Genomic DNA, 27,042 nt, shown 5'->3' with positions numbered 1-27,042 from the left:
GTGAGTCTTTGGAGGGATAGAGAGGCTCTTGAGGGCCATGTAGGTGATCGTGGCCTGGCTCCAGCTTGACATCTTGGTGGGCTGGGGACAAGAGGGGTAGGAATCATGACACAGGGGCTGTGATATCTGACGGATTGTGATTTCCATGATGGCCACCACTTTGTTTCCCGTTCCGGCTGTGACGCGTTTCCTGCATGCTAATAGCACGCACTCATGGCGCATGCTATTAGTGCAATATGGCGGTAGCGCACGGTGTGCCGGATTTACGGGTTCAACCCGTTGTGCGCTATTTGCGCTACCGCCATGTCCCTGTGCGTGTGCACGAAAACTTGTGATCTGGCGGATTATCCGCCGGGGGGCTTGGCGTTAGTGCTATTTATGTTCGACGGGAAAACCGCCGCATTACCACCGAACTCGTGATGAGGCCCAATGTGTCTGATACGTGCAGAAAAAAAGGGAGGGGGCTGTAGGGTTACAGATACAGACCCCGGTGCAAGGGATTGCCATCAGGCAGTGCGTGTGGGTGGCAGGGTGAGCAGGTACCTGGACCCGAAAGTCAGAGGGTAACCAGGTGCATGATGCCCAGGCAGAACAGATCAGCAGGGGAGAGGGGGAGCGAAGGCAGAATCAAAGAGGAAGGTCTTGAGGTGTTTCTGGAACCGGAGATGGTTCTCCTCAAGTTTCAGAGTAGCAGGGAGGCAGAGGGAGACCCCGGCCGAAGACAGACATCTACTTGTTTCTTTGAAAAACAGCTGACCCTGAGGGAGTTAGAAGTAGAGGAGTGAAGAGCTCGAGAGGGGAGGTATTTCAGGAGGGACAGCTGAAGGTATTTTGGACCAGGCTCCAGAAAGCTTTGTGAACAATGCAAAGGGTCTTGAATTTAATCCTTGCATCCACTGGGAGCCAGTGGAGAGCTTTTAGGGCTGAGAGATACGATCCCAGGGCTTGTGGCATGAGAGGGAAGAAAATTACATTGCAACAGCCCTGATGGCCTCTAGACCTAAGGATATATGGGGGGGATACCACGCATACCTGGGAGCAAAACCGAGCTGATGATATTCAGTTCCCATCAAGCACGAGCTAAATTAAGCCAGGATTACTCGACCTTTAAGATCAAAGTCTCCCTCATCCAGGTCTCAGAAAAAGTAAAGACACTTGGGATTTACTTGGAAGCGTCACTGGCCGCTGAAGCACATGTCACCTACTTGAACAAAAACGGTGTAGGGTGAGAAAGTAGTTTTCATTCCTGTTGATAGTATGCAATTTTGCTATATTCTATAATATTGAAAATGCCAATTAAAAGACTTTTTAAAGCCCAGCCCTCCCCTTCCAACACGCATCCTGGCTCCCCTTGGCCCCCCTGGTAACACGCTCCCCTTGGCCAATCTCTGATTGAGCTACCACTAAAAGACTTCCTATAGGCGTTTACCGCTGCCCCCTTTTCAATCTCTATTTGCAGGGTATCAGTCATGTGCTCAGGCTGCTCATTTCCCTTTTGGCTTTCTTCATGTGCTGCTGAGTTTTGCTTTTAATTCAGTTTGGGAAGGATTGTGTGTCTTTCTTGCCTCCCCCCCTATAGTCCCTCCCCACTCTCATATGTTTTTCTGTTGCCCTGCAATTCACCCGAGATCAATCTGGGTTTGTAGGTCTGGTGTTGGGCGTCTCACCTCTGTTTGGCAAGACAAATCCCACGTCATTCCATATCTGTTCTCGATTCCTTTCCCCTGGTTCCGGTCTCAGCTTTCTTGGCTGTGCCCAGGTGTATTCTGGGAGTTGCTGCTCTGAAAAGGACAAAACAGAACCCTGGGCAGAAGAGGCCTGACAGGCACTGAGGAAGAGATAGTGTAACCATTGGCATATTTAATACATACTCAGTGGGTCAGGGAATGGGCCTCCTCAACTCCTTCACCCCACCTCTGTTGTAGGATCAGCTCTGTTATACACCCTGGTAGGCCGGCCACCCCCTTTTGGGGTGGTGGGGCCTGTCCCCCACTGACAGGATCATGGCCCTGACCCTGCCACACCGATCCACTCCTTCTCCTAAGCTCACCTCCTCTGTCCATCAGCTCCCTAACTTTGCTCAGATGTTTTTATGAATATTCTCTCTTCTCTGACTTCTCTGCTTCCAGCTAACATGTGGCAGTGATGAGAGAAATGCCCTCTGGCCACACAAGCACTGCGCCTGGACACTTGGCTCACCTAAGGGGGAATTCCTGATTTCCTATAGCTTTGTTCTTGGTGGCATAAAGACTCCATCCATTCCTTGAATCCGGGAAACCTACTACCCAACACCACATGTTCTAGGAGATTCGGGATCACAAGAATTTTGTTGCTCCCAATTGTTTCCCCCCCAACTATATTGGGATGGTAGTCATGCTTTAAGTCATCCAGACATCATGGATGCAACAAGTAGCAAAGTTGTTCTTTTCCTGGGAACTGTTTGGGGTTCACATTTCTGGTCGTATAGCATTGAAGGTGCTGCCTGAGTCTGACAAGGTCCTCGACCGTCTCCCCTGCATCTAACCGGCACCCAGAAAGGGTTCTTCCAGCAGGACACCTCAGGCAGACAGATGCGAAGGTGGGTGCCTCCCTTGGACGCCTTTTTCTTGCTCATCCCTCCTAGTGCTGGTTTCACTGGAGGGGGTACGAACCAGCTCCTGGTAGCTGAGGAGAGGGCACAGATTTGCAATGGGCCCTCCCACCCCACAGACTAGGCACAACATTTCCTCTGCCTTGCTTTTGGTATTATCTGGGAGGTCCAAGTCTTCTCCTTCTTTGGGCCATTGCTGTAGGAGGACAGCTCTGAGTTGTGCTATTTCCTTCGAGAAAGGTCCTTCATCCTCCTCTGAGAGATCTCCCTGCTGTAGGGAAAGGAATTTGATCTCCACCTCTGTGTACCCCATGGAGTTGTCTCTCTTCGTAGGTAATGGTACCTTTGTGGTCACAGGTGGATCTTCTGACTGCCGACTGTCTGCATCCTGTTCGGTCTCTTCCCCAGATTCTCCTTGGCACAGGTCTTCACACCTTACCTATGATCCTGCCAAGGTGACTATCAGTCCTTTTCACCCAGACTGAACTCCCATCTCTGCTTGATCCTGGCCTGTGTCATTCCTTTCCTGGGGTGGTAAAGATAGCTGTTTCGTACTGGGCTCAATTGTGTCATCGGGTGGGACTTGGTGCATGCCCGCCTCCACTCCACTCTCTAGTTCCTTTTCATGATCTTTCTGTAGAGGTAAATATCATTGGAGCTGATACTGGATTTTAGGCTCCACCGTGCCACTGCAGGGGCTGCTACTTCCTCGCCTTCCCCCGGCGGCAGGACCTGCTCCAAGCCTTCTGTGGAATCCTTTATGTCCTCTTGAGTAGGTTTCTCTTGCCAAATAAATGGTGGGACTGGATTCCCAAGGTGGGCAACAACTATAGTTGTAGTTACGCCCACTCTCAAGGTCTTGCTTAATGGTCCACAAGACATTCCACCGTAACTGGCCGACTATCTCCCACTTCTGGTTTTGGATAGGGGTGGGGACGAGGTTGTACAGCAGGGCCAATTAATGACTATGGTGCGTTGCTGGGTTGACCAGGGTAATCAACTGGGTTGGTGGTATTGTTGAGTTGACCTAGGTTGGGGTGAAATCACCAACATTTTATTTGCCGTCAGGTCTACCCTTAGGTCGGTCTTGACCATGATCCTCTCATTCACAGGGACCCGGTAGTTGTAGGTGTTATGAACATCAGGAGCATTTTCCCATGGAGATCTTTGGGTCGGTGAACGTGCCCAATCGATCAGTTCATGGAAGATCGGACCTTGAACTCTGCTATTCTCCGATAGTCTATTAGGGACTGGCTTCTGCTCTTGTGTCCCCATCTTCTGAACCTCTTCTTTCTCTGAGTAGTCCCTCTCCTGTGGGTGGCCTCTGTATTGGGGCCTGAACAATCCCACGATGATACCACTTGTCACAGATGGCCTCAGAAATGCACAAATAAAGATGGTAGATGTAAGGTGGTTTATTATAGTTCTAAAGATATGGTCTGAGAAGACTGGGATGGTTGGAACGAATGCGGTTCCTTCAGTTCTCTCGACCTCCCTGTGGGCCCCATCCCCCAAGCCCAAGCATCCCTAACCCCCAGAATCTCCCTGATGGATTCTAAAGCAGGGTATCCCCTATCATCTAAGTTGATTTAAGGCTGAGGGCTTTTTTATCCATCTCCCTTGGACTGCCTGATGTCACCATTGTTTTCTCTTACAGGCTCTCCCCTTTTCACGCTCGTCTCAATCTCTCCCTCGCCTCCCTCTGTGGTCTTCCTTGTCGTCCTCTCTCTCTACCTGTAGCTGTTTCCTTCTCATCTCACCTCTCTTCCTTCCCACTCTCCTTCTATTTGCTCCCCTCCCCTTCACCTTTCCCCACACATCTGCCACCCTCACGTTGCCTGCACTACCTCCTCTCATCCGTCTCTCTCAATTACCCCTGCCTACTTGTCTGTCTCCTGATCTTATCACAGGCTCTCCACCTATCTCTTCCCCAATACCTTCCTCTTTCTAACTTCCGCCCTCCATAGTATTACTCCTGCTACCACTTTTCACTGTCTCACCGCTCTCCATCCTTTACACTCACGCCCTCTCTCACCACCCTCCACTTATCCCCCCCTCTCTCTATCTCTCACCTTTCTTTCACTCACCTTTGACACTCCTGCCTCACCACCGTACATTCAACTGGCACCACAGTCTCCTGTGCTCTCTTAGAACACTGCCACAGCCTCCTCAACACTCCACTCCACGGTCTGCCCGTCGCCTGGTCTCTTGATCCACCACTGCTCCACCAGCTTTCATTCTTGTCTGTGCTGGCTGGGTTTATGGTCCAGCCTTCCCTGTTAAAAACTCCATTCGCAGCTCCCATTGTTCAGCCTGGCATTACACTCCCCTGGCACAATGTCTGGCTAAGCTATTCCTGGAAGGATTCAAAAAGACTTTTAGCCCGGCTCCCTTTTTAATCCTCAATTGCAGGGTAGTGACCACGTGCTCAGGCTGCTCGTTTTCCTTGTGGCTTTTTTCATGTGCTGGTGAGTTTTGATTTCAATTCGGTTTGGAGAGGATTTCCGGGACTCTCCTGCTCCCCCTCAGTTCCTTCTAACTCTCAATTTGTTTTCTGGTGCCCCATCATTTGCCTGAGGTGCATCTGTGGTTGGTAGGTTGGGTGTTGGGCTTCTAATTTCTGTTTGGCAAGTAAAATCCTGGTTCATTCCATTTCTGTTCTCGATTCCTGATTTCATTTCCCTGGTTCCGGTCTGGATGTTCTTGATTGTGCCTATGTACTTTCTAGGAGTTGCTGCCCAGAAAAACAGAAAGGAGAACTCTGGTCTTAAAATAGGCTGACGGGCATTGCAGAAGGGAGACTGATACCATCAGACATATACGCTGTCTCAACCCTCACCTCTCGGGTAGGACTGGTTAGGGCATACACACTGGTAGGCTGCCCACAGTCTGGAGGGGACCCTGATCCCTCCCTGAGAGGATCATGGCCCTGACCCTGTCACAACATTTAGAACAATGTCTCAAGGCATTCTGGACTTTCAGGGACAATTGCTGTTCGTGTATGCTTAGGTCCAGGGCTAGGTCTGAAAGCATTATGGACTCTTAGAGATGATTTGGTTTTTTTTTGTTTTATTATTTCTGTCCTTCAAAACATTGAACAAGGCCTGAAGGCATTCTGGACTTTTTTAACCATGTCTGAAGGCATTCTTGTCTCTTTGAACCAGGCCTGAAGGCATTCTGGATGCTTTGAACCAGGTCTGAAGGCATTCTGGACACTTTGAACCAGGTCTGAAGGCATTCTGGATTCTTTGAACCAGGCCTGAAGGCATTCTGCATTCCTAGTGAGGATTTCAGCCCTTCAGCACTTAGAACCAGGTTTGAAAGCATTCTGGGCTCTTAAATACACCTGTAGCTCTTCAATACTTAACCATGCCTGAAAGCATTCTGGACTCTTCGACCCAGGTCTGAAGGCATTCTGGGCTCTTAGATACAACTGCAGCTCTTGAACACTTATAGCCATGCCTGTGCGCATTCTGGACTCTTCGACCCGCGTCTGAAGGCATTCTGCACTCTTAGATACATCTGCAGCCCTTCAACACTTAGAACCATGTCTGCAGGCATTCTGGACTCTTCGAACCAGGTCTGAAGGCATTCGGGTCTCTTAAATACAACTGCAGCCCTTCAACACTTGGAACCATGCCTGAAGGCATTCTGCAGTTGTAGATACTACTGTGATCCTTCAACACTTAGAACATGCCTGAAGGCATTCTGGACTCTTCGAACCAGCTCTGAAGGCATTCTGGACTCTTAGATACAACTGCAGCCCTTCAACACTTAGAACCATGCCTGAAGGAATTCTGGACTCTTCGAACCATGTTTGAAGTCATTCTGGAGTCGTAGATACTACTGTGATCCTTCAACACTTAAAACCAGGTCTGAATGCATTCTGGACTCTTGGAGGTGACTGCAGTCCATCAACCCTTAAACACAGGCCTGACAGCACTTGCCATGATTGCACCACTCTGAAACTTAGAACCAGATCTGAAGGCATCCTGGACTCTTAGATAGGACTTGGGTCCCTCAACACTTATGACCTGGTCTGATGATATTCTGGATTCTTTGAGAAGATTGCTGCCCTTTGACACTTGAGACCCAGCCTGAATGCATTCTGGATTCTTAGCTATGAATGCAGTCCTTCAACACTTAGAAGCAGGTATGTAGGCATTCTGTTCTCTTACAGATGGCCCTGCCCTTTCAATACTTAGAACTAGGTCTAAAGGCATTCCAGACTCTTCACATAGACTACTCTTCTGGACAACTGCAGTCCTTCACCTAGAATCAGGTCTGAAGGCATTCTGGACTCTTAGATGTTACTGCAGTCTTTCACTTAGAATCAGGTCTCAAGGCATTCTGACTCTTAGATGTTACTGCAGTCTTTCACTTAGAATCAGGTCTCAAGGCATTCTGACTCTTAGATGTTACTGCAGTATTAAGCTTAGAATCAGGTCTCGAGGCATTCTGACTCTTGGAAATTACTGGGGTCTTTCAGCATTTAGAACTAGGTGTGAAGGCATTCTGGACTCCTTGAAATGACTGTCATCCATCAACACTAGAACTAGATCTGAATATACGCTGGACTCTTTGATATGACTGCACCCTTCACCTTCAACATTTAGGCTCAGGTCTGAAGGCATTCTGGACTCTTGGAGAGGAAGGCATTCCGATCGTGGTCCTTCTGCTCTTAAAACAAGGAAGGCCTGACAGGGTTCTGCACTCTCAGAGACAATTGCTATCCTTCTACACTTAGAACCAGGCCTGAAGGCATTATGGACTCTTAGCTACAACTGCAGTCTTTCATCACTGAGAACAGAGTCTAAAGACAATCTGGACTCTTGGAGATGAATGTGGTACTTCAACACTTAGAACCAGGTCTGAAGGCATTATTAAATGTTGAGACAACTATGGCCCTTACACAACTTGGGACAGGTGTGAAGACATTCTTGATGATTGAAGATGACTGTGGTCCTTCAAATTATATAAAACCAGATATGAAGGCATTCTGGACTCTTAGATGTAACTGCGCTCCTTCAAGACTCAGAACCAGGTCAGAAGGCTTTGTAGACACTTATATACAACTGCAGTCCATCATGACTTAGAACCAGGTCAGAAGGCATTCTGGACACTTAGATATAACTGCGCTCCTTCAAGACTTAGAACCAGGTAGGAAGGCATTCCGGACTCTTAGATACAAAACGGTATTTCTTCAAGACTTAGAACCATGTCAGAAGGCATTCTAGACACTTAGATACAACTGTAGTCCGTCAGGACTTAGAACCAGGTGGGAAGGCATTCTGGAATATTAGATATAACTGCGTTCCTTCAAGACTTAGAACCAGGTCTGAAAGCATTCTGTACACTTGTGTTATGTTATGTTGATTTACACCATGCACCGTTACCACCCACGGCAGTCTCCAGGCACTCACTTAGATACAAGTGCAGTCCTTAAAGACTTAGCACCAGGTCGGAAGGTATTCTGGACTCATATGTTTAACTGTGCTCCTTCAAGACTTAGAACCATGTCGGAAGTCATTCTGGACACTTGTGTTATGGTATGGTATGATGATTTATACCGTGCACTATTACCATCCATGGGCAGTGTCCAGGCGCTTACTTAGAAACAAGTGTGCTCTTTCTAGACTTAGAACCAGGTCTGAAGGCAATATGGACACTTAGATACAACTGATCTCATTCAAGTCTTAGAACTGGGACCAAAGGCAATGTGGACACTTAGATAGAACTGCGCTCCTTCAAGACTTAGGACCCTGGTGGAAGGCATTACGGACACTTAGATGTAACTGTGCTCCTTCTAGACTTAGAACCAGGTCTGAAGGAAATCTGGACACTTAGATACAACTGAACTCCTTCAAGACTTAGTACCAGGTCGGAAACATTCTGGACACTGGTGTTATGTTATGTTATGTTGATTTATGGCACTTGTGTTATGTTATGTTGATTTATACCGCACACTGCTACCACCCACGGCAGTGTCCAGGCATTCGCTTAGATACAAGGGCACTCCTTGTAGACTTAGAACCAGGTCTGAAGGCAATCTGGACACTTAGATACAACTGCGCTCCTTCAAGACTTAGAACCAGGTCGGAAGGTATTCTGGACTCTTAGCTAACTGCACCGCTTCTAGACTTAGGACCAGGTCTGAAGGCATTCTGGACACTTAGATACAACTGCACTCCTTCAAATCTTAGAACCAGGACTGAAGGCAATCTTGACACTTAGATACAATTGCGCTCCTTCAAGAATTAGGACCATGTTGGAAGGCATTCTGGACACTTGTGTTATGTTATGTTATGTTATGTTATGTTGATTTATACCGTACACTACTACCACCCACGGGCAGTGTGCAGGCGCTGACCTAGATACAAGTGCGCTCCTTCTAGACTTAGAACCAGGTCTGAAGGCAATCTGGACACTTAGATACAACTGCGCTACTTCAAGTCTTAGAACCAGGACTTTAGGCATTCTGGACACTTACATACTACTGCGCTCCATCAAGACTTAGAACCAGGTTGGAAGGTATTCTGGACACTTAGCTATTACTGCACTCCTTCTAGACTTAGAACCAGGTCTGAAGGCATTCTGTACTCTTAGATAAAAACTGAGCTCCTTCCAGACTTAGGACCAGGTCTGAAGGCATTCTGGACACTTAGATACAATTGCGGTCCCTCAAGCCTTAGAACCAGGACTAAAGGCATTCTGGACTCATAGATACAACTGCGCTCCTTCAAGACTTAGGACCAGGTCTGAAGGCATTCTGGACTCTTAGATATAACTGCGCTCCTTCAAGACTTAGCACCATGTTGGAAGGCAATCTGGACACTTAGATACAACTGCGGTCCTTCAAAAATTAGAGCCAGGTCTGAAGGCATTCTGGTCACTTAGATAAAACTGTGGTCCTTCAAGTCTTAGAACCATGACTGAAGGCTTTCTGGACACTTAGATACAACTGCGGTTCTTTAAGAATTTGAGCAAGGTCTAAAGGCATCCTAGACTCTTAGATAAAACTGCAGTCCTTCAAGTCTTAGAACCAGGATTGAACGCATTCTAGACACTGAGCTACAACTGTGCTCCTTCAAGTCTTAGAACCAGGACTGAAGGCATTCTGGACACTTAGATACTACTGCACTCCTTCAAGACTTAGAACCAGGTTGGAAGGTATGCTGGACACTTAGCTATTACTGCGCTCCTTCTAGACTTAGAACCAGGTCTGAATGCATTCTGTATTCTTAGATAAAATTGAGCTCCTTCCAGACTTAGGACCCGGTCTGAAGGCATTCTGGACACTTAGATACAACTGTGGTCCTTCAAACCTTAGAACCAGGACTGAAGTCAATCAGGACACTTAGATACAACTGTGCTCCTTCGAATCTTAGAACCAGGACTAAAGGCATTCTGGACTCTTAGATAAAACTGTGCTCCTTCAAGACTTAGGACCAGGTCTGAAGACATTCTGGACTCTTAAGATATAACGGCGCTCCTTCAAGAACTGGAACCATGTCGGAAGGCAATCTGGGCTCTTAGATAAAACTGCGCTCCTTCAAGACTTAGGACCAGGTCTGAAGGCATTCTGGACTCTTAGATATAACTGCGCTCCTTCAAAACGTAGAACCATGTCTGAAGGCAATCTGGACAATTAGATACAACTGTGGTCCTTCAAGTATTAGAGCCAGGTCTGAAGGCATTCTGGTCTCTTAGATAAAACTGTGGTCCTTCAAGTCTTAGAACCAGGACTGAAGGCTTTCTGGACACTTAGATAAAACTGCGCTCCTTCAAGACTTAGGACCAGGTCTGAAGGAAATCTGGACTGTTAGATATAACTGTGCTCCTTCAAGACTTAGAACCATGTCTGAAGGCAATCTGGACAATTAGATACAACTGCGGTCCTTCAAGTATTAGAGCCAGGTCTGAAGGCATTCTGGTCTCTTAGATAAAACTGCGGTCCTTCAAGATTTATGGCCAGGTCTGAAGGCATTCTGGACTCTTAGATATAACTGCGCTCCTTCAAGACTTAGAACCATGTCTGAAGGCAATCTGGACACTTAGATACAACTGCAGTCCTTCAAGTATTAGAGTCAGGTCTGAAGGCATTCTGGTCTCTAAGATATAACTGCGCTCCTTCAAGTCTTAGAACCAGATCTGAAGGCATTCTGGACTCTTAGATAAAACTGCGCGCCTTCAAGACTTAGGACCAGGTCTGAAGACATTCTGTACTCTTAGATACAACTGCGCTCCTTCAAGACATAGAGTCAGGTCGGAAGGCAATCTGGACACTTAGATACAACTGCGGTTCTTTAAGAATTTGAGCCAGGTCTGAAGGCATTCTAGACTCTAAGATAAATCTGCAGTCCTTCAAATCTTAGAATCAGGATTGAAGGCATTCTGGACACTGAGCTACAACTGCGCTCCTTCAAGACTTAGAGCCAGATCTGAAGGCATTCTGGACTCTTAGATAAAACTGCGCTCCTTCAAGACTTAGGACCAGGTCTGAAGGCATTCTGTACACTTAGATACAACTGCACTCCTTCAAGACTTAGAGTCAGGTCGGAAGGCAATCTGGACACTTAGATACAACTGTGGTCCTTCAAGAATTAGGACCATGTCGGAAGGCATTCTGGACACTTGTGTTATGTTATGTTGATTTATACCGTGCACTACTACCACCCATGGGCAGTGTCCAGGCACTCACTTAGATACAAGTGCGCTCCTTCTAGACTTAGAACCAGGTCTGAAGGCAATCTGGGCACTTAGATACAATTGCGCTCCTTTAAGTCTTAGAACCATGACTGAAGGCATTCTGGACACTTAGATACAACTGCGCTCCTTCAAGACATAGAACCAGGTTACAAGGTATTCTGGACACTTAGATACAACTGTGGTCCTTCAAGAATTAGGACCATGTCGGAAGGCATTCTGGACACTTGTGTTATGTTATGTTGATTTATACCGTGCACTACTACCACCCATGGGCAGTGTCCAGGCACTCACTTAGATACAAGTGCGCTCCTTCTAGACTTAAAACCAGGTCTGAAGGCAATCTGGGCACTTAGATACAATTGCGCTCCTTTAAAGCTTAGAACCAGGTCTGAAGGCAATCTGGGCACTTAGATACAATTGCGCTCCTTTAAGTCTTAGAACCATGACTGAAGGCATTCTGGACACTTAGATACAACTGCGCTCCTTCTAGACTTAGAACCAGGTCTGAAGGCATTCTATACTCTTAAATAAAATTGAGCTCCTTCCAGACTAAGGACCAGGTCTGAAGGCATTCTGGACACTTAGATACAACTACACTACTTCAAGTCTTAGAACCAGGACTGAAGGCAATCTGGACACTTAGATAAAACTGCAGTCCTTCAAACCTTAGAACCAGGACTGAAGGCAATCAGGACACTTAGATACAACTGCGCTCCTTCAAGTTTTAGAACCAGGACTAAAGGCATTATGGACTCTTAGATAAAACTGTGCTCCTTAAAGACTTAGGACCAGGTCTGAAGGCATTCTGGACTCTTAGATATAACGGCGCTCCATCAAGACTTAGAACCATGTCTGAAGACAATCTGGACACTAAGATACAACTGCGGTCCTTCAAGAATTAGAGCAAGGTCTGAAGGCATTCAAGTCTCTTAGATAAAACTGCAGTCCTTCAAGTCTTAGAACCAGGACTGAAGGCATTCTGGACACTTAGATACAACTGCGGTTCTTTAAGAATTTGAGTCAGGTCTGAAGGCATTCTAGACTCTTCGATAAAGCTGCAGTGCTTCAAGTCTTAGAACCAGGATTGAAGGCCTTCTGGACACTGAGATACAAATGTGCTCCTTCAAGACTTAGAACCAGGTCGGAAGGCATTCTGGACTCCTAGATAAAACTGTGCTCCTTCAAGACTTAGGACCAGGTCTGAAGGCATTCTGGACCCTTAGATATACCTGTGCTACTTCACGACTTAAAAGCATGTCGGAATGCAATCTGTACATTTTGATACAACTGCGCTCCTTCAAGACTTAGATCCAGGTCAGAAGGCAATCTGGACACTTAGATACAACTGCGCTCCTTCAAGACTTAGAGCCAGGTCGGAAGGCAATCTGGACACTTAGATAAAACTGCGGTCCTTCAAACCTTAGAACCAGGACTGAAGGCAATCAGGACACTTAGATACAACTGCGCTCCTTCAAGTTTTAGAACCAGGACTAAAGGCATTATGGACTCTTAGATAAAACGGTGCTCCTTCAAGACTTAGGACCAGGTCTGAAGGCATTCTGGACTCTTAGATATAACGGCGCTCTTTCAAGACTTAGAACCATGTTGGAAGGCAATCTAGACACTTAGATACAACTGCACTCCTTCAAGACTTAAAACCATGTCTGAAGACAATCTGGACACTAAGATACAACTGTGGTCCTTCAAGAATTAGAGCCAGGTCTAAAGGCATTCTAGTCTCTTAGATAAAACTGCGGTCCTTCAAGTCTTAGAACCAGGACTGAAGGCATTCTGGACACTTAGATACAACTGCACTCCTTCAAGACTTAGAACCATGTCTGAAGACAATCCGGACACTAAGATACAACTGCGGTCCATCAAGAATTAGAGCCAGGTCTGAAGGCATTCTAGTCTCTTAGATAAAACTGCAGTCCTTCAAGTCTTAGAACCAGGACTGAAGGCATTCTGGACACTTAGATACAACTGCGGTTCTTTAAGAATTTGAGTCAGGTCTGAAGGCATTCTAGACTCTTAGATACAACTGCAGTCCTTCAAGTCTTAGAACCAGGATTGAAGGCATTCTGGACACTGAGATACAAATGTGCTCCTTCAAGACTTAGGACCAGGTCTGAAGGCATTCTGGACCCTTAGATATACCTGTGCTACTTCACGACTTAAAACCATGTCGGAAGGCAATCTGTACACTTAGATACAACTGCGCTCCTTCAAGACTTAGAGCCAGGTCGGAAGGCAATCTGGACACTTAGATACAACTGCACTCCTTCAAGACTTAGAACCAGGTCAGAAGGCAATCTGGACACTTAGATATAACTGTGCTCCTTCAAGAATTAGAGTCAGGTCTCAAGACATTCTGGTCTCTTAGATACAACTGCGTTCCTTCAAGACTTAGAGCCAGGTCGGAAGGCAATCTGGACACTTAGATACAACTACACTCCTTCAAGACTTAGAACCAGGTCTGAAGGCATTCCGGACTCTTAGATATAACTGCACCCCTTCAAGACTTAGAACCAGGTCGGAAGGCAATCTGGACACTTAGATATAACTGCGCTCCTTCAAGACTTAGAACCAGGTCGGAAGGCAATCTGGACACTTAGATATAACTGTGCTCCTTCAAGAATTGGAGTCAGGTCTCAAGACATTCTGGTCTCTTAGATATAACTGCGCTCCTTCAAGACTTAGAACCAGGTCGGAAGATATTCTAGACTCTTAGATAAAACTGCAGTCCTTCAAGAATTAGAGCCAGGTCTGAAGGCATTCTGGACTCTTAGATATAACTGCACTCCTTCAAGACTTAGAACCATGTCAGAAGGCAATCTGGACACTTAGATATAACTGCACTCCTTCAAGACTTAGAACCAGGCCAGAAGGCAATCTGGACACTTAGATATAACTGTGCTCCTTCAAGAATTAGAGTCAGGTCTCAAGACATTCTGGTCTCTTAGATACAACTGCGCTCCTTCAAGACTTAGAACCAGGACTGAAGGCAATCAGGACACTTAGATACAACTGCGCTCCTTCAAGTTTTAGAACCAGGACTAAAGGCATTATGGACTCTTAGATAAAACGGTGCTCCTTCAAGACTTAGGACCAGGTCTGAAGGCATTCTGGACTCTTAGATATAACGGCGCTCCTTCAAGACTTAGAACCATGTTGGAAGGCAATCTAGACACTTAGATACAACTGCACTCCTTCAAGACTTAGAACCATGTCTGAAGACAATCTGGACACTAAGATACAACTGCGGTCCTTCAAGAATTAGAGCCAGGTCTGAAGGCATTCTAGTCTCTTAGATAAAACTGCGGTCCTTCAAGTCTTAGAACCAGGACTGAAGGCATTCTGGACACTTAGATACAACTGCGGTCCTTCAAGAATTAGAGCCAGGTCTGAAGGCATTCTAGTCTCTTAGATAAAACTGCAGTCCTTCAAGTCTTAGAACCAGGTCTGAAGGCATTCTGGACCCTTAGATATAACTGCGGTCCTTCAAGTTTTAGAACCAGGTCAGAAGACATTCTGGACACTTAGATACAACTGCACTCCTTCAAGACTTAGAACCATGTCTGAAGACAATCTGGACACTAAGATACAACTGCGGTCCTTCAAGAATTAGAGCCAGGTCTGAAGGCATTCTAGTCTCTTAGATAAAACTGCAGTCCTTCAAGTCTTAGAACCAGGACTGAAGGCATTCTGGACACTTAGATACAACTGCGGTTCTTTAAGAATTTGAGTCAGGTCTGAAGGCATTCTAGACTCTTAGATACAACTGCAGTCCTTCAAGTCTTAGAACCAGGTCTGAAGGCATTCTGGACCCTTAGATATAACTGCGCTCCTTCAAGTCTTAGAACCAGGTCAGAAGGCAATCTGGACACTTAGATATAACTGTGCTCCTTCAAGAATTAGAGTCAGGTCTCAAGACATTCTGGTCTCTTAGATACAACTGCGCTCCTTCAAAACTTAGAACCAGGTCTGAAGGCATTCCGGACTCTTAGATATAACTGCACCCCTTCAAGACTTAGAACCAGGTCGGAAGGCAATCTGGACACTTAGATATAACTGCGCTCCTTCAAGATTTAGAACCAGATCAGAAGGCAACCTGTACACTTAGATATAACTGCGCTCCTTCAAGACTTAGAACCAGGTCGTAAGGCAATCTGGAAACTTAGATATAACTGCACCCCTTCAAGAATTAGAGTCAGGTCTCAAGACATTCTGGTCTCTTAGATAAAATGGTGGTCCTTCAAGACTTAGAACCAGGTCGAAGGCAATCTGGACACTTAGATATAACTACGCTCCTTCAAGACTTAGAACTAGGTCGGAAGGCATTCTAGACTCTTAGATATAACTGTGCTCCTTCAAGACTTAGGACCAGGTCTGAAGGCATCCTGGACACTTTGATACAACTGCAGTCCTTCAAGAATTAGAGCCAGGTCTGAAGGCATTCTGGACTCTTAGATATAACTGCGCTCTTTCAAGGCTTAGAACCAGGTCGGAAGGCAATCTGGACACTTAGATATAAGTGCGCTCCTTCAAGACTTAGGACCAGGTCTGAAGGCATTCTGGTCTCTTAGATAAAACTGCGGTCGTTCAAGATTTATGACCAGGTCTGAAGGTATTCTGGATACTTAGATATAATTGCACTCCGTCTAGACTTAGGACCAGGTCTAGGGGCATTCCAGACTTTTAGGGACTCATTTTTAGAAGCGAATCCATTTCACAGAGGATCCCTGCAATGTTTTCACTTTTCTACAACGTCCCTGCAGTGTTTGCCATTTGCACTACATCAGGGAAATGTATGTGCCCCCTAAGGGTTCCTCGCGTGCTGCATTTTCCATGGATTCCTGTGGAATCTGCCTGTTCCCAGCAAGATGCCAGAAACCGGCAGATTCCCTGGAATCCATTCCTTTCCCGTGTAGATGCCACGTAAAGTGCTGTTTTATTCCACCTCCTAAAACCGATCAAATCTATAGAGTAAAAAAAAGGTGCTAAATTGGAGCTACACGTTTAGACTCGCCATCCCACCTTTTTACACTCCGGTGCAAGTTAAGCACCTTCTATTAATACCCCCCCCCCGCCCCCTCCCTCCCCACTTCCCACCCTTCCTGGCTGTCTCATTAAGCCTGGTGGATTTCCACCTGCAGGTGTTGAACCTTGTATTTCTTCTCCATGTATAGCCGTCTGACTTTCCACATCTCGTTGTTGTTGCTGTGTTTAACTGCACCTGCCCCTCCCCCCGCCTTCTGCTTCTCCCCAAAGGGGATCTTTGGTGACCTCGAGTTTGGGGCTTGGCCTGAAGGTGACTTCACAGCCTCTCCTAGCCTGACCCCACACCCTATGGGGTGGGAATGTCACACACACACGCCCCCCGGGGCGCCTAATGGCCTCGGCGAGGGTCCAGTGAGCCGGATAAGGCCCCGCCGATGAGAGCGCCAATGGCCTTTGCAATGTCAGCATGCAGCGCTATACCGAAGGCCTCGGCCCTGCACGTGGGCGAGGGAAAGCCCGGGCTCGGTGTTGCTTCAGGCCTCGGTTTAGGGGGGTGTTCAAGGGCACACCCCAGGTAACCTCCCTGCTGCCCATGTTGTGTCTGCAGCCCCGGGTTACATCACAAAGGGTGCTGCAATTTGAACATTTCCAGCCCCCAGGCCGCCCTGCCCGCCCCTTATCCTCTCCCAGGACAGTGCAGCCAGCCCAGGGATGTGAGGGTTAAGCTGCAGGGCCTGCTCCTTGAGACATGATGGAGCTTTAGAGGGCCCGAGGTGACATGCTCTGCCTACTGGGAGCACTGGAGGCCGGACTGGGAGCACTGGAGGCGGCTGCGGAACGGGCAGCATGGACGCGTTTCTGCTGGCCAGGGGGTACCGGCTGGGCAAGACGCTGGGCGAAGGCACCTACTCCAAGGTCAAGGAGGCTTTCTCCAAGAAGCACCAGCTCAAGGTGGCCATCAAGATAATAGACAAAAAAAGAGGACCGGAAGGTAAGAGACAGTCTGTGCATCGCCCCAAAAACATGCGCTCTGCTGGGGGCTTCCTGGCAGCCAAGCTGTGGGTGCAGCTAAGGGGTCGCCAGGGGGGGCTTAAGGTCCTGGGGGTCACTCACGGTGTTTCAGTCTCAGCCCCTCCAGCCTGAAAGCTCCAATAGACTTGAATGGAATCTCACACCTGGAAAACATAACGGTATGGTATCACATTGCACCCCAAAACCTCACCTCTGACCTGGGGGGCCGGGGGGTGCCCAGGCTGCTCCCACCCCACTCATGCTAGCTACTGCACACCCTCTGGGAGGGCCAGGGGTACACATGTGGGCAACACACGCTTCTCTTTTAAGCACAGTGCAGAGGCGTTGCTAGAGGGGGCGGGGGTGGGCTGAGGGGGCTATAGTCCCGGGTCTTTTGGGGGTAGAGCTGGATAGAAGCTTGGCGGTTACAACCAAAAGGCTAGCTAGCCTCGAGTCCCAACAGTCCCAAAATTAGCGTAGCCACGGATCTCTTCCAGACCTAGCGACACCCCTGACAAGTGCACTTTGAAAAGGGCAGCAGACGAGATGCCAAGGGGTCGCCTGCTGCGCACAGCGCTCTGTGGCGTCCCAGCGAGGCTTGCACTTTAGGGAAACGGTACACACACACATACATGCCTGCATTTCCTGGAGAGAGGGCAGCTTCCAGGGCTCCCCAGGGGGCCTGGTGAGCAGGACCCCACGTCAGTGTGCCTTGGCTGGCAGGTACCCTGAATGGCGAGATCCAGCCCTGGCTACCTGTAAACAGCGGGGTCTGGCACCTGGAGCCAGTAGCCAGTCAGGGGGCCACTGGTCCCCTGCCTGTAGACTTCCAAGGGCTCCCATTGATGGAGCCACTCGTCAGCCATGGTCCCTGGAGGCCACCTAGTGACGCTCATGTTTATGTTCAGGGCCCAGAGGGGTCTGACCAGCCCTTACCCCACCCCAAAAAGAGTAACAAACCAATGCTTATTGTATGGCAAGGTCGCGGGTCCAAGGCATGATTTGCAGAAGAGGCCGCCAGACCTGGGGGGGTGGGGGAGGGGGTGGAGGGAAGGTGGGGGAAAAGGGAAGAGGGAGAGATAGAGAGGTCTTCCAAAGACGGGCCAGGGAGCACGATGGATTCACCGCAGTGACCCAGCTGGGGAAAGGGTGCAGCTAGACAGGGGTGAGGACACAGGTGTGATAGACATGTGACGGGCAGAGAAGCATCACCAGAGAGGGGGCCCGGAGAACGACTAACTCATCCAGCAGGAGAAGAGGCTGAGCCTGGAAGAGAAAAGGAGGGGACCATGGGGGAAGGGTGAGGGGCGGGAGCAGGGGCGGATTTAGCGGTCGCTAGGCAGACAAACGGCGACCGGGCCCCTCCCCCCATTCCCTTCCTTCCCATTTGTTTTCACAGTCAGGCAGAGGCAGCAGCGCTCATGGGGCCCCGCGTGTTCTGTGTGAACACTGACTGAGCAATGAATCCATTAAAGTGGAGGGGCTGCCAAGTTCACTATGCATAGAAGTGCCCCAACTGCTCTTAATGAATGGGGGGGGGGGGGGGGGGTGGGTGTCTCAAGTGATGCCAAAGAAATGCATAACTAACAGGTTTGCAATGTGCCCTCTTGTGAATAGGCAGTTGGTGGTCTCCCACCATTTACAAGGGCCCATTATCTCCACCTGAGCAGCAGTTGCCTCCCCATAGCCAGGCCTTTCCCCCTGGTGAGAATTTCTACTCTGGGTGTCAATGGGTGGCGGGGCAAATACACAACCCTTCCATGCCCAGAAGGAACTTTAAACAAAAGGCATCACGTAAAATGATGGCCATTTGCTGTTTTTCCATTTCACCTCCCAGTTTATTCCAAGTAGACCAAACACATCATGGGCTAGACGTGAATAAATTAACACATTCCCGCAATAAAGCCAACATTATAAAAAATTGCTTTTGTTCCTAAAGTTTGCCATTCCGCACTCGTGATCACAATTAACTTCGCTCACCCTAAGATCTGCCTCTATGACCAACCCATCTTGGGCCCTTTATCACGTGCTGCCCACGGGGCCCTTTGTCTTAAATCTGCCACTGGGCGGGAGATGGAGAGAAGAGGCAGAAAGGAATGTCTAGGCCCTGGGGGATGACGTCAGAGAGGGGAGGACCAGGACAGGAAACCAAGGGAGGAGTATGGAACGAGAAGGGGGGGGGCATCACCCCCTGGCCTGGATAACCCCCCACTGCAAGCCCCTTTACAGTGCAACGCCTGTGTGGTGTGGGGTGAGTTAACCATGAAGGCTTGTATTGTATTGTATTTGGTTATTTATATAGCGCTCTTTCCCCACTTGTGTGGCCTCAAAGCGCTTTTTCTGGTTGGAACGCCCTGCCCTCCATGACCGCAGTCAATGTGCTGGAAAGTTCCAAGGAGGTTAGCTTAGACAATCAATGTGTGCATTTTGCTGATGTAGGACTTGGGTGGCTGGCTAGGGTCGCCTAAACAGCCCAAAGAGAGGCCAGGTGCCTGGGTGGGTGCTGTAGAGGGCTTGTGATAGATTACTATTGTTGAGAGAGTCCATGTGTGGCCAGCTATACCCAGTGCCTGGTAGTCACTGTATGCTGGTGGCGGAGATGTTGAGGTAAGTTAGGTGTTTCAGTCTGGACGGCTATGTGTGAACTAGACCGCATGTGCTTAGTGTTTTAAAGTGCTTGTGTCAGGAGGTGTTTTCACTTCTTAGTAGTCTCGACAGAGGGGGCAGCAACCAGGAGGGGCACGATCTCTGCTCTCTTTCCGGCCGGTACTGGCGTAAAGTAGGAACAACTACTGTTACTTTTCAGCAGAAATGACAGGACATTAAGCGGGGCATACGGTGAGTAGCAGCACTTACCAGCAGGGGAGTTGCTAGGTCTGGAAAAGATCCGGGCTAAGCTGATGGCAGCACTGTTGGGACTGGGGGCTAGCTAGTCTTTTGGCTGTAGCTCCTGAGATTCTATCCGGGGCTACAACCAAAAGATCAGGGGCTATAGCCCCTTTAGCCCCCCCCCTAGCAACACCCCTGCTTACCAGTCCTTCCATAACTGTGACGCGAAATAAATGAGTCACACTTATTTGAGTTGTGGTTGCGTTAAAGGAACCCCACGAACGTGCCCTCAGCAGGTCTGCTGTGCTGCTAATGGGGCAGGCTGGGCTTCTCAGCACTTCTCTCTATGTCGGAGTGCCTGCACTTCGCCACTGGACTGCTGTATGTGCATTCAATGGGGGTGGTGCTGGCAGTTCTCATTCTATATGTGTATGGGACCGTGTCCCACGTCACGTGGGGTCTACTGTGTTCCTAACAGCACGTGTCAGTAGGGCTGCCGCCTGCCTTAGGACGGTAGCTGCACTTTCTAGCAGAAGTGCCGTCTCCTGTCTGGGGTCAGTACTGCCTCGCCTTATTTCGGCTTGTGTACTCTTGGTGGAACAGTGCGGCCATTCCGGGCCAGGGCACTGCTCCCCAGCTGGGTGCAGTGCTCCGATTGAGGCCGGGAGTGCTATTGGGGTGTAAAGCACCCCCCACGCCCCCCTGCCTGCTATACTATGCCTTGCTTCTATCGCCTACGGCGTATTATTAGAAAGCTTAGAGAGTATTGAGTTTTTATTAGAATGGGCCCAGGTAATTCCTGTTGCATAAAAATGCAATGTTTTACATTGTTTTATATTGTATTATTTCGTAATATGTTGACTTACTGTATGTAACATGTATTATTCGGAGTACCATGTGTTTTATTAGGATCCGGTCATTTTGATTTTAATCTTTTATTTAATGTTAGTTTCAAACACCTGATGTAATATTCTTCTGAGCATTGGGCGTGGCTTATTACCCTCGGCCAATCAGGGGCTGTTAAGGGATGTGCGCGCAGATATAACTGGCTGCCGTTCTCTTCCGGTTTATATGGCCCTTACACCCCCTGCAGGTTCCTGTGAATGTGTAATGTAGCCGGATAGATTTATATGCGGCACATGTAATATGTGTGTTTTATTATATATGCTATATATATATATAACGATTTATATACGTGTGTGTGTTTTGATTTTATAGTTTGTTAAAGTTCTTGTGGAATTAAAAACACTGCTTTCATTACTTGGCCTGACAGTGAAATAGAGAAAGGTGCCAAATTACTACAGCATAATGAAGCTGGGCTCAGAAATAAGTGCCAGGGCTGAGCCTTGGCAAGCCCCTCCCCCCGACCACCCCCACCCCCCCACAAACTAAGCACTGGCTTTTACTGGTCTAATACAGCATTTCTCAATGGGACTGCTATACTTTAATGGACAAGTACCAACATTTCAACATAGCGAATGCAATACCCGAGACAGTAGTAACACTTCTCCACATGGCTGCTTTACTTTTAATGGGACTGTGCTGGCATTTCTCAGCGGAGCTGTTTTACTTTTAATGGGACTGCGCTGACATTTCTCAGCCGAGCTGCTTTACTTTTAATGGGACTGCGCTGGCTTTTCTCTGCCGGGCTGCTTTACTTTTAATGAAACTGCGCTGGCATTTCTCAGCCGGGCTGCTTTACTTTTAATGGGACTGCGCTGGCATTTCTCGGCGGAACTGCTTTACTTTTAATGGGACTGCGCTGGCATTTCTCGGCGGAACTGCTTTACTTTTAATGGGACTGCGCTGGCACTTCTCAGTAGAGCTGCTTTACTTTTAATGGGACTTCATTTCTCAGCAGAGCTGCTTTACTTTTAATGGGACTGCATTTCTCAACAGAGCTGCTTTACTTTTAATGGTACTGCGCTGGCACTTCCCAGCGGAGCTGCTTTACTTTTAATGGGACTGCATTTCTCAGCAGAGCTGCTTTACTTTTAATGGGACTGTGCTGGAATTTCTCAGCAGAGATGCTTTACCATAAATGGTACTGTGCTGGCATTTCTCAGCAGAGCTGCTTTACTTTTAATGGGACTGCATTTCTCAACAGAGCTGCTTTACTTTTAATGGTACTGCGCTGGCACTTCCCAGCGGAGCTGCTTTACTTTTAATGTGACTGCATTTCACAGCAGAGCTGCTTTACATTTAATGGGACTGTGCTGGAATTTCTCAGCAGAGATGCTTAACCATAAATGGAACTGCGCTGGCATTTCTCAGCAGAGCTGCTTTACTTTTAATGGGACTGCATTTCTCAGCAGAGCTGCTTTACTTTTAATGGGACTGTGCTGGCATTTCTCGGCGGAACTGCTTTACTTTTAATGGGACTGCGCTGGCATTTCTCGGCGGAACTGCTTTACTTTTAATGGGACTGCACTGGCATTTCTCGGCGGAACTGCTTTACTTTTAATGGGACTGCACAGGCACTTCTCAGCGGAGCTGCTTTACTTTTAATGGGACTGCATTTCTCAGCAGAGCTGCTTTACTTTTAATGGGACTGCGCTGGCATTTCTCGGCGGAACTGCTTTACTTTTAATGGGACTGTACTGGCACTTCTCAGCGGAGCTGCTTTACTTTTAATGGGACTGCATTTCTCAGCAGAGCTGCTTTACTTTTAATGGGACTGCATTTCTCAGCAGAGCTGCTTTACTTTTAATGGGACTGCGCTGGCACTTCTCGGCGGAGCTGCTTTACTTTTAATGGGACTGCATTTCTCAGCAGAGCTGCTTTACTTTTAATGGGACTGCGCTGGCACTTCTCAGTAGAGCTGCTTTACTTTTAATGGGACTTCATTTCTCAGCAGAGCTGCTTTACTTTTAATGGGACTGCATTTCTCAACAGAGCTGCTTTACTTTTAATGGTACTGCGCTGGCACTTCCCAGCGGAGCTGCTTTACTTTTAATGGGACTGCATTTCTCAGCAGAGCTGCTTTACTTTTAATGGGGCTGTGCTGGAATTTCTCAGCAGAGATGCTTTACCATAAATGGTACTGTGCTGGCATTTCTCAGCAGAGCTGCTTTACTTTTAATGGGACTGCATTTCTCAACAGAGCTGCTTTACTTTTAATGGTACTGCGCTGGCACTTCCCAGCAGAGCTGCTTTACTTTTAATGTGACTGCATTTCACAGCAGAGCTGCTTTACATTTAATGGGACTGTGCTGGAATTTCTCAGCAGAGCTGCTTTACTTTTAATGGGACTGCATTTCTCAGCAGAGCTGCTTTACTTTTAATCGAACTGTGCTGGCATTTCTCAGTGGAGCTTCTTTACTTTTAATGGGACTGCGCTGGTATTTCTTAGTCGGGCTGCTTTACTTTTAATGGGACCGCGCTGGCATTTCTAAGCAGGGCTGCTTTACTTTTAATGGGACTGCGCTGGCACTTCTCAGCGGAGCTGCTTTACTTTTAATGGGACTGCACTGGCATTTCTCAGCCGAGCTGCTTTACTTTTAATGGGACTGCACTGCCATTGCTCAGCCGGGCTGCTTTACTTTCAATGGGACTGCACTGGCACTTCTCGGCGGAGCTGCTTTAATTTTAATGGGACTGTGCTGGCATTTCTCAGCGGAACGGCTTTACTTTAAATGGGACTGCGCTGACATTTCTCAGCAGAGCTGCTTTACTTTTAATGGGACTGCACTGGTATTTCTCAATGGGGCTGCTTTACTTTTAATGAGACTGTGCTGGCATTTCTCAGCGGAGCTGCTTTACTTTTAATGGAACTGGGCTGGCATTTCTCAGTGGAACTGCTTTACTTTTAATGGGACTGCACTGGCATTTCTCAGCGGAACTGCTTTACTTTTAATGGGACTGTGCTGGTATTTCTTAGCCGGGCTGCTTTACCTTTAATGGGACTGCGCTGGCATTTCTTAGCTGGGCTGCTTTACTTTTAATGGGACTGCGCTGGCATTTCTCAGCCGTGCTGCTTTACTTTTAATGGGACTGCGCTGGTATTTCTTAGCCGGGCTGCTTTACTTTTAATGGGACTGCGCTGGTATTTCTTAGCCGGGCTGCTTTACCTTTAATGGGACTGCGCTGGCATTTCTCTGCCGGGCTGCTTTACTTTTAAAGGGACTGCGCTGGTATTTCTTAGCTGGCCTCCTTTACCTTTAATGGGACTGCGCTGGTATTTCTTAGCCGGGCTGCTTTACCTTTAATGGGACTGCGCTGGCATTTCTCTGCCGGGCTGCTTTACTTTTAATGGGACTGCGCTGGTATTTCTTAGCCGGGCTGCTTTACCTTTAATGGGACTGCGCTGGCATTTCTCTGCCGGGCTGCTTTACTTTTAAAGGGACTGCGCTGGTATTTCTTAGCTGGCCTCCTTTACTTTTGATGGGACTGCGCTGGCATTTCTCTGCCGGGCTGCTTTACTTTTAAAGGGACTGCGCTGGTATTTCTTAGCTGGCCTCCTTTACTTTTGATGGGACTGCGCTGGCATTTCTCTGCCGGGCTGCTTTACTTTTAATGGGACTGCGTTGGCATTTCTCAGCAGAACCGCTTTACCTTTAATGGGACTGCGTTGGCATTTCTCAGCAGATCTGCTTTACCTATAATGGGACTGCATTGGCATTTCTCAGCGGAACTGCTTTACTTTCAATGAGACTGCGCTGGCATTTCCCAGCTGAATTGCTTTACTTTTAATGGGACTGCACTGGCACTTCTCAGCAGAGCTGCTTTACCTTTAATGGGACTGCGCTGGCATTTCTCAGCCGAGCTGCTTTACTTTTAATGGGACTGCACTGCCATTTCTCAGCCGGGCTGCTTTACTTTCAATGGGACTGCACTGGCACTTCTCGGCGGAGCTGCTTTAATTTTAATGGGACTGTGCTGGCATTTCTCAGCGGAACGGCTTTACTTTTAATGGGACTGTGCTGACATTTCTCAGCAGAGCTGCTTTACCTTTAATGGGACTGCACTGGTATTTCTCAATGGGGCTGCTTTACTTTTAATGAGACTGTGCTGGCATTTCTCAGCGGAGCTGCTTTACTTTTAATGGGACTGCGCTGGCATTTCTCAGCGGAACTGCTTTACTTTTAATGGGACTGCACTGGCATTTCTCAGCAGAGCTGCTTTACTTTTAATGGGACTGCGCTGGCATTTCTCAGCAGAGCTGCTTTACTTTTAATGGGACTGCGCTGGCATTTCTCTGCCGGGCTGCTTTACTTTTAATGGGACTGTGCTGGTATTTCTTAGCCGGGTTGCTTACCTTTAATGGGACTGCGCTGGCATTTCTTAGCTGGGCTGCTTTACTTTTAATGGGACTGCGCTGGCATGTCTTAGCTGGGCTGCTTTACCTTTAATGGGACTGCGCTGGCATTTCTTAGCTGGGCTGCTTTACTTTTAATGGGACTGCGCTGGTATTTCTTAGCCGGGCTGCTTTACTTTTAATGGGACTGCGCTGGTATTTCTTAGCCGGGCTGCTTTACTTTTAATGGGATTGCGCTGGCATTTCTCAGCTGAACTGCTTTACGTTCGATGGGACTGCGCTGGCATTTCTCAGCAGAGCTGCTTTACTTTTAATGGGACTGCGCTGGCATTTCTCAGCAGAGCTGCTTTACTTTTAATGGGACTGTGCTGGCATTTCTTAGCTGGGCTGCTTTACCTTTAATGGGACTGCGCTGGCATTTCTCAGCCGGGCTGCTTTACTTTTAATGGGATTGCGCTGGCATTTCTCAGCAGAGCTGCTTTACTTTTAATGGGACTGCGCTGGCATTTCTCACCCGGGCTGCTTTACTTTTAATGGGACTACGCTGGCATTTCTTAGCCGGGCTACTTTACTTTTAATGGGACTGCGTTGGCATTTCTTAGCGGAACTGCTTTACCTTTAATGGGACTGCACTGGCATTTCTCTGCCGGGCTGCTTTACTTTTAATGGGACTGCGTTGGCATTTCTCAGCAGAGCTGCTTTACCTTTAATGGGACTGCATTGGCATTTCTCAGCAGAGCTGCTTTACGTTCGATGGGACTGCGCTGGCATTTCTTAGCTGGGCTGCTTTACTTTTAATGGGACTGAGCTGGCATTTCTTAGCTGGGCTGCTTTACTTTTAATGGGACTGCGCTGGCATTTCTCAGCGGAGCTGCTTTACCTTTAATGGGACTGCGCTGGCATTTCTCAGCGGAGCTGCTTTACTTTTAATGGGACTGCGCTGGCATTTCTCAGCGGAGCTGCTTTACTTTTAATGGGACTGCGCTGGTATTTCTTAGCCGGGCTGCTTTACCTTTAATGGGACTGCGTTGGCATTTCTCAGCGGAACTGCTTTATGTTCGATGGGACTGCGCTGGCATTTCTCAGCAGAACTGCTTTACCTTTAATGGGACTGCACTGGCATTTCTTAGCTGGGCTGCTTTACTTTTAATGGGACTGCGCTGGCATTTCTCAGCAGAACTACTTTACCTTTAATGGGACTGCGCTGGCATTTCTTAGCTGGGCTGCTTTACTTTTAATGGGACTGCGCTGGCATTTCTCAGCCGGGCTGCTTTACTTTAAATGGGACTGTGCTGGCATTTCTCAGCGGAGCTGTTTTACTTTTAATGGGACTGCGCTGACATTTCTCAGCCGGGCTGCTTTAATTTTAATGGGACTGCGCTGGCATTTCTCAGCGGAGCTGCTTTACTTTTAATGGGACTGTGCTGGCGTTTCTCAGCAGAGCTGCTTTACTTCTAATGGGACTGCGCTGGCATTTCTTAGCCGGGCTGCTTTACTTTTAATGGGACTGTGCTGGCATTTCTTAGCCAGGCTGCTTTACTTTTAATGGGACTGCGCTGGCATTTCTCATCAGAGCTGATTTACTTTTAATGGGACTGCACTGGCATTTCCCAGCAGAGATACTTTACTTTTAATGGGACTGTGC

The 27,042-nt window shown here is 48.0% G+C and overlaps 1 protein-coding gene across 1 annotated transcript in view; it reads left to right on the top strand.

The window, feature by feature from the left end:
• The first annotated feature begins 16,945 nt into the window (after window positions 1–16,945).
• Window positions 16,946–27,042, top strand: part of TSSK3 (testis specific serine kinase 3) — a 229,835-nt gene continuing 219,738 nt past the window's right edge. The window contains exon 1 of the mRNA XM_069625245.1: window positions 16,946–17,291. Within this exon, the coding sequence (XP_069481346.1) occupies window positions 17,147–17,291 (145 nt within the window). The 5' untranslated portion in view covers window positions 16,946–17,146. The remainder of the gene's footprint in view (window positions 17,292–27,042) is intronic.

The sequence above is a fragment of the Ambystoma mexicanum genome, chromosome 11, assembly GCF_040938575.1.
Source record: "Ambystoma mexicanum isolate Mex_15411 chromosome 11, UKY_AmexF1_1, whole genome shotgun sequence".
NCBI classification, from domain to species: Eukaryota; Metazoa; Chordata; class Amphibia; order Caudata; family Ambystomatidae; genus Ambystoma; species Ambystoma mexicanum.
This window is presented reverse-complemented; position numbering and strand designations above follow the sequence as displayed.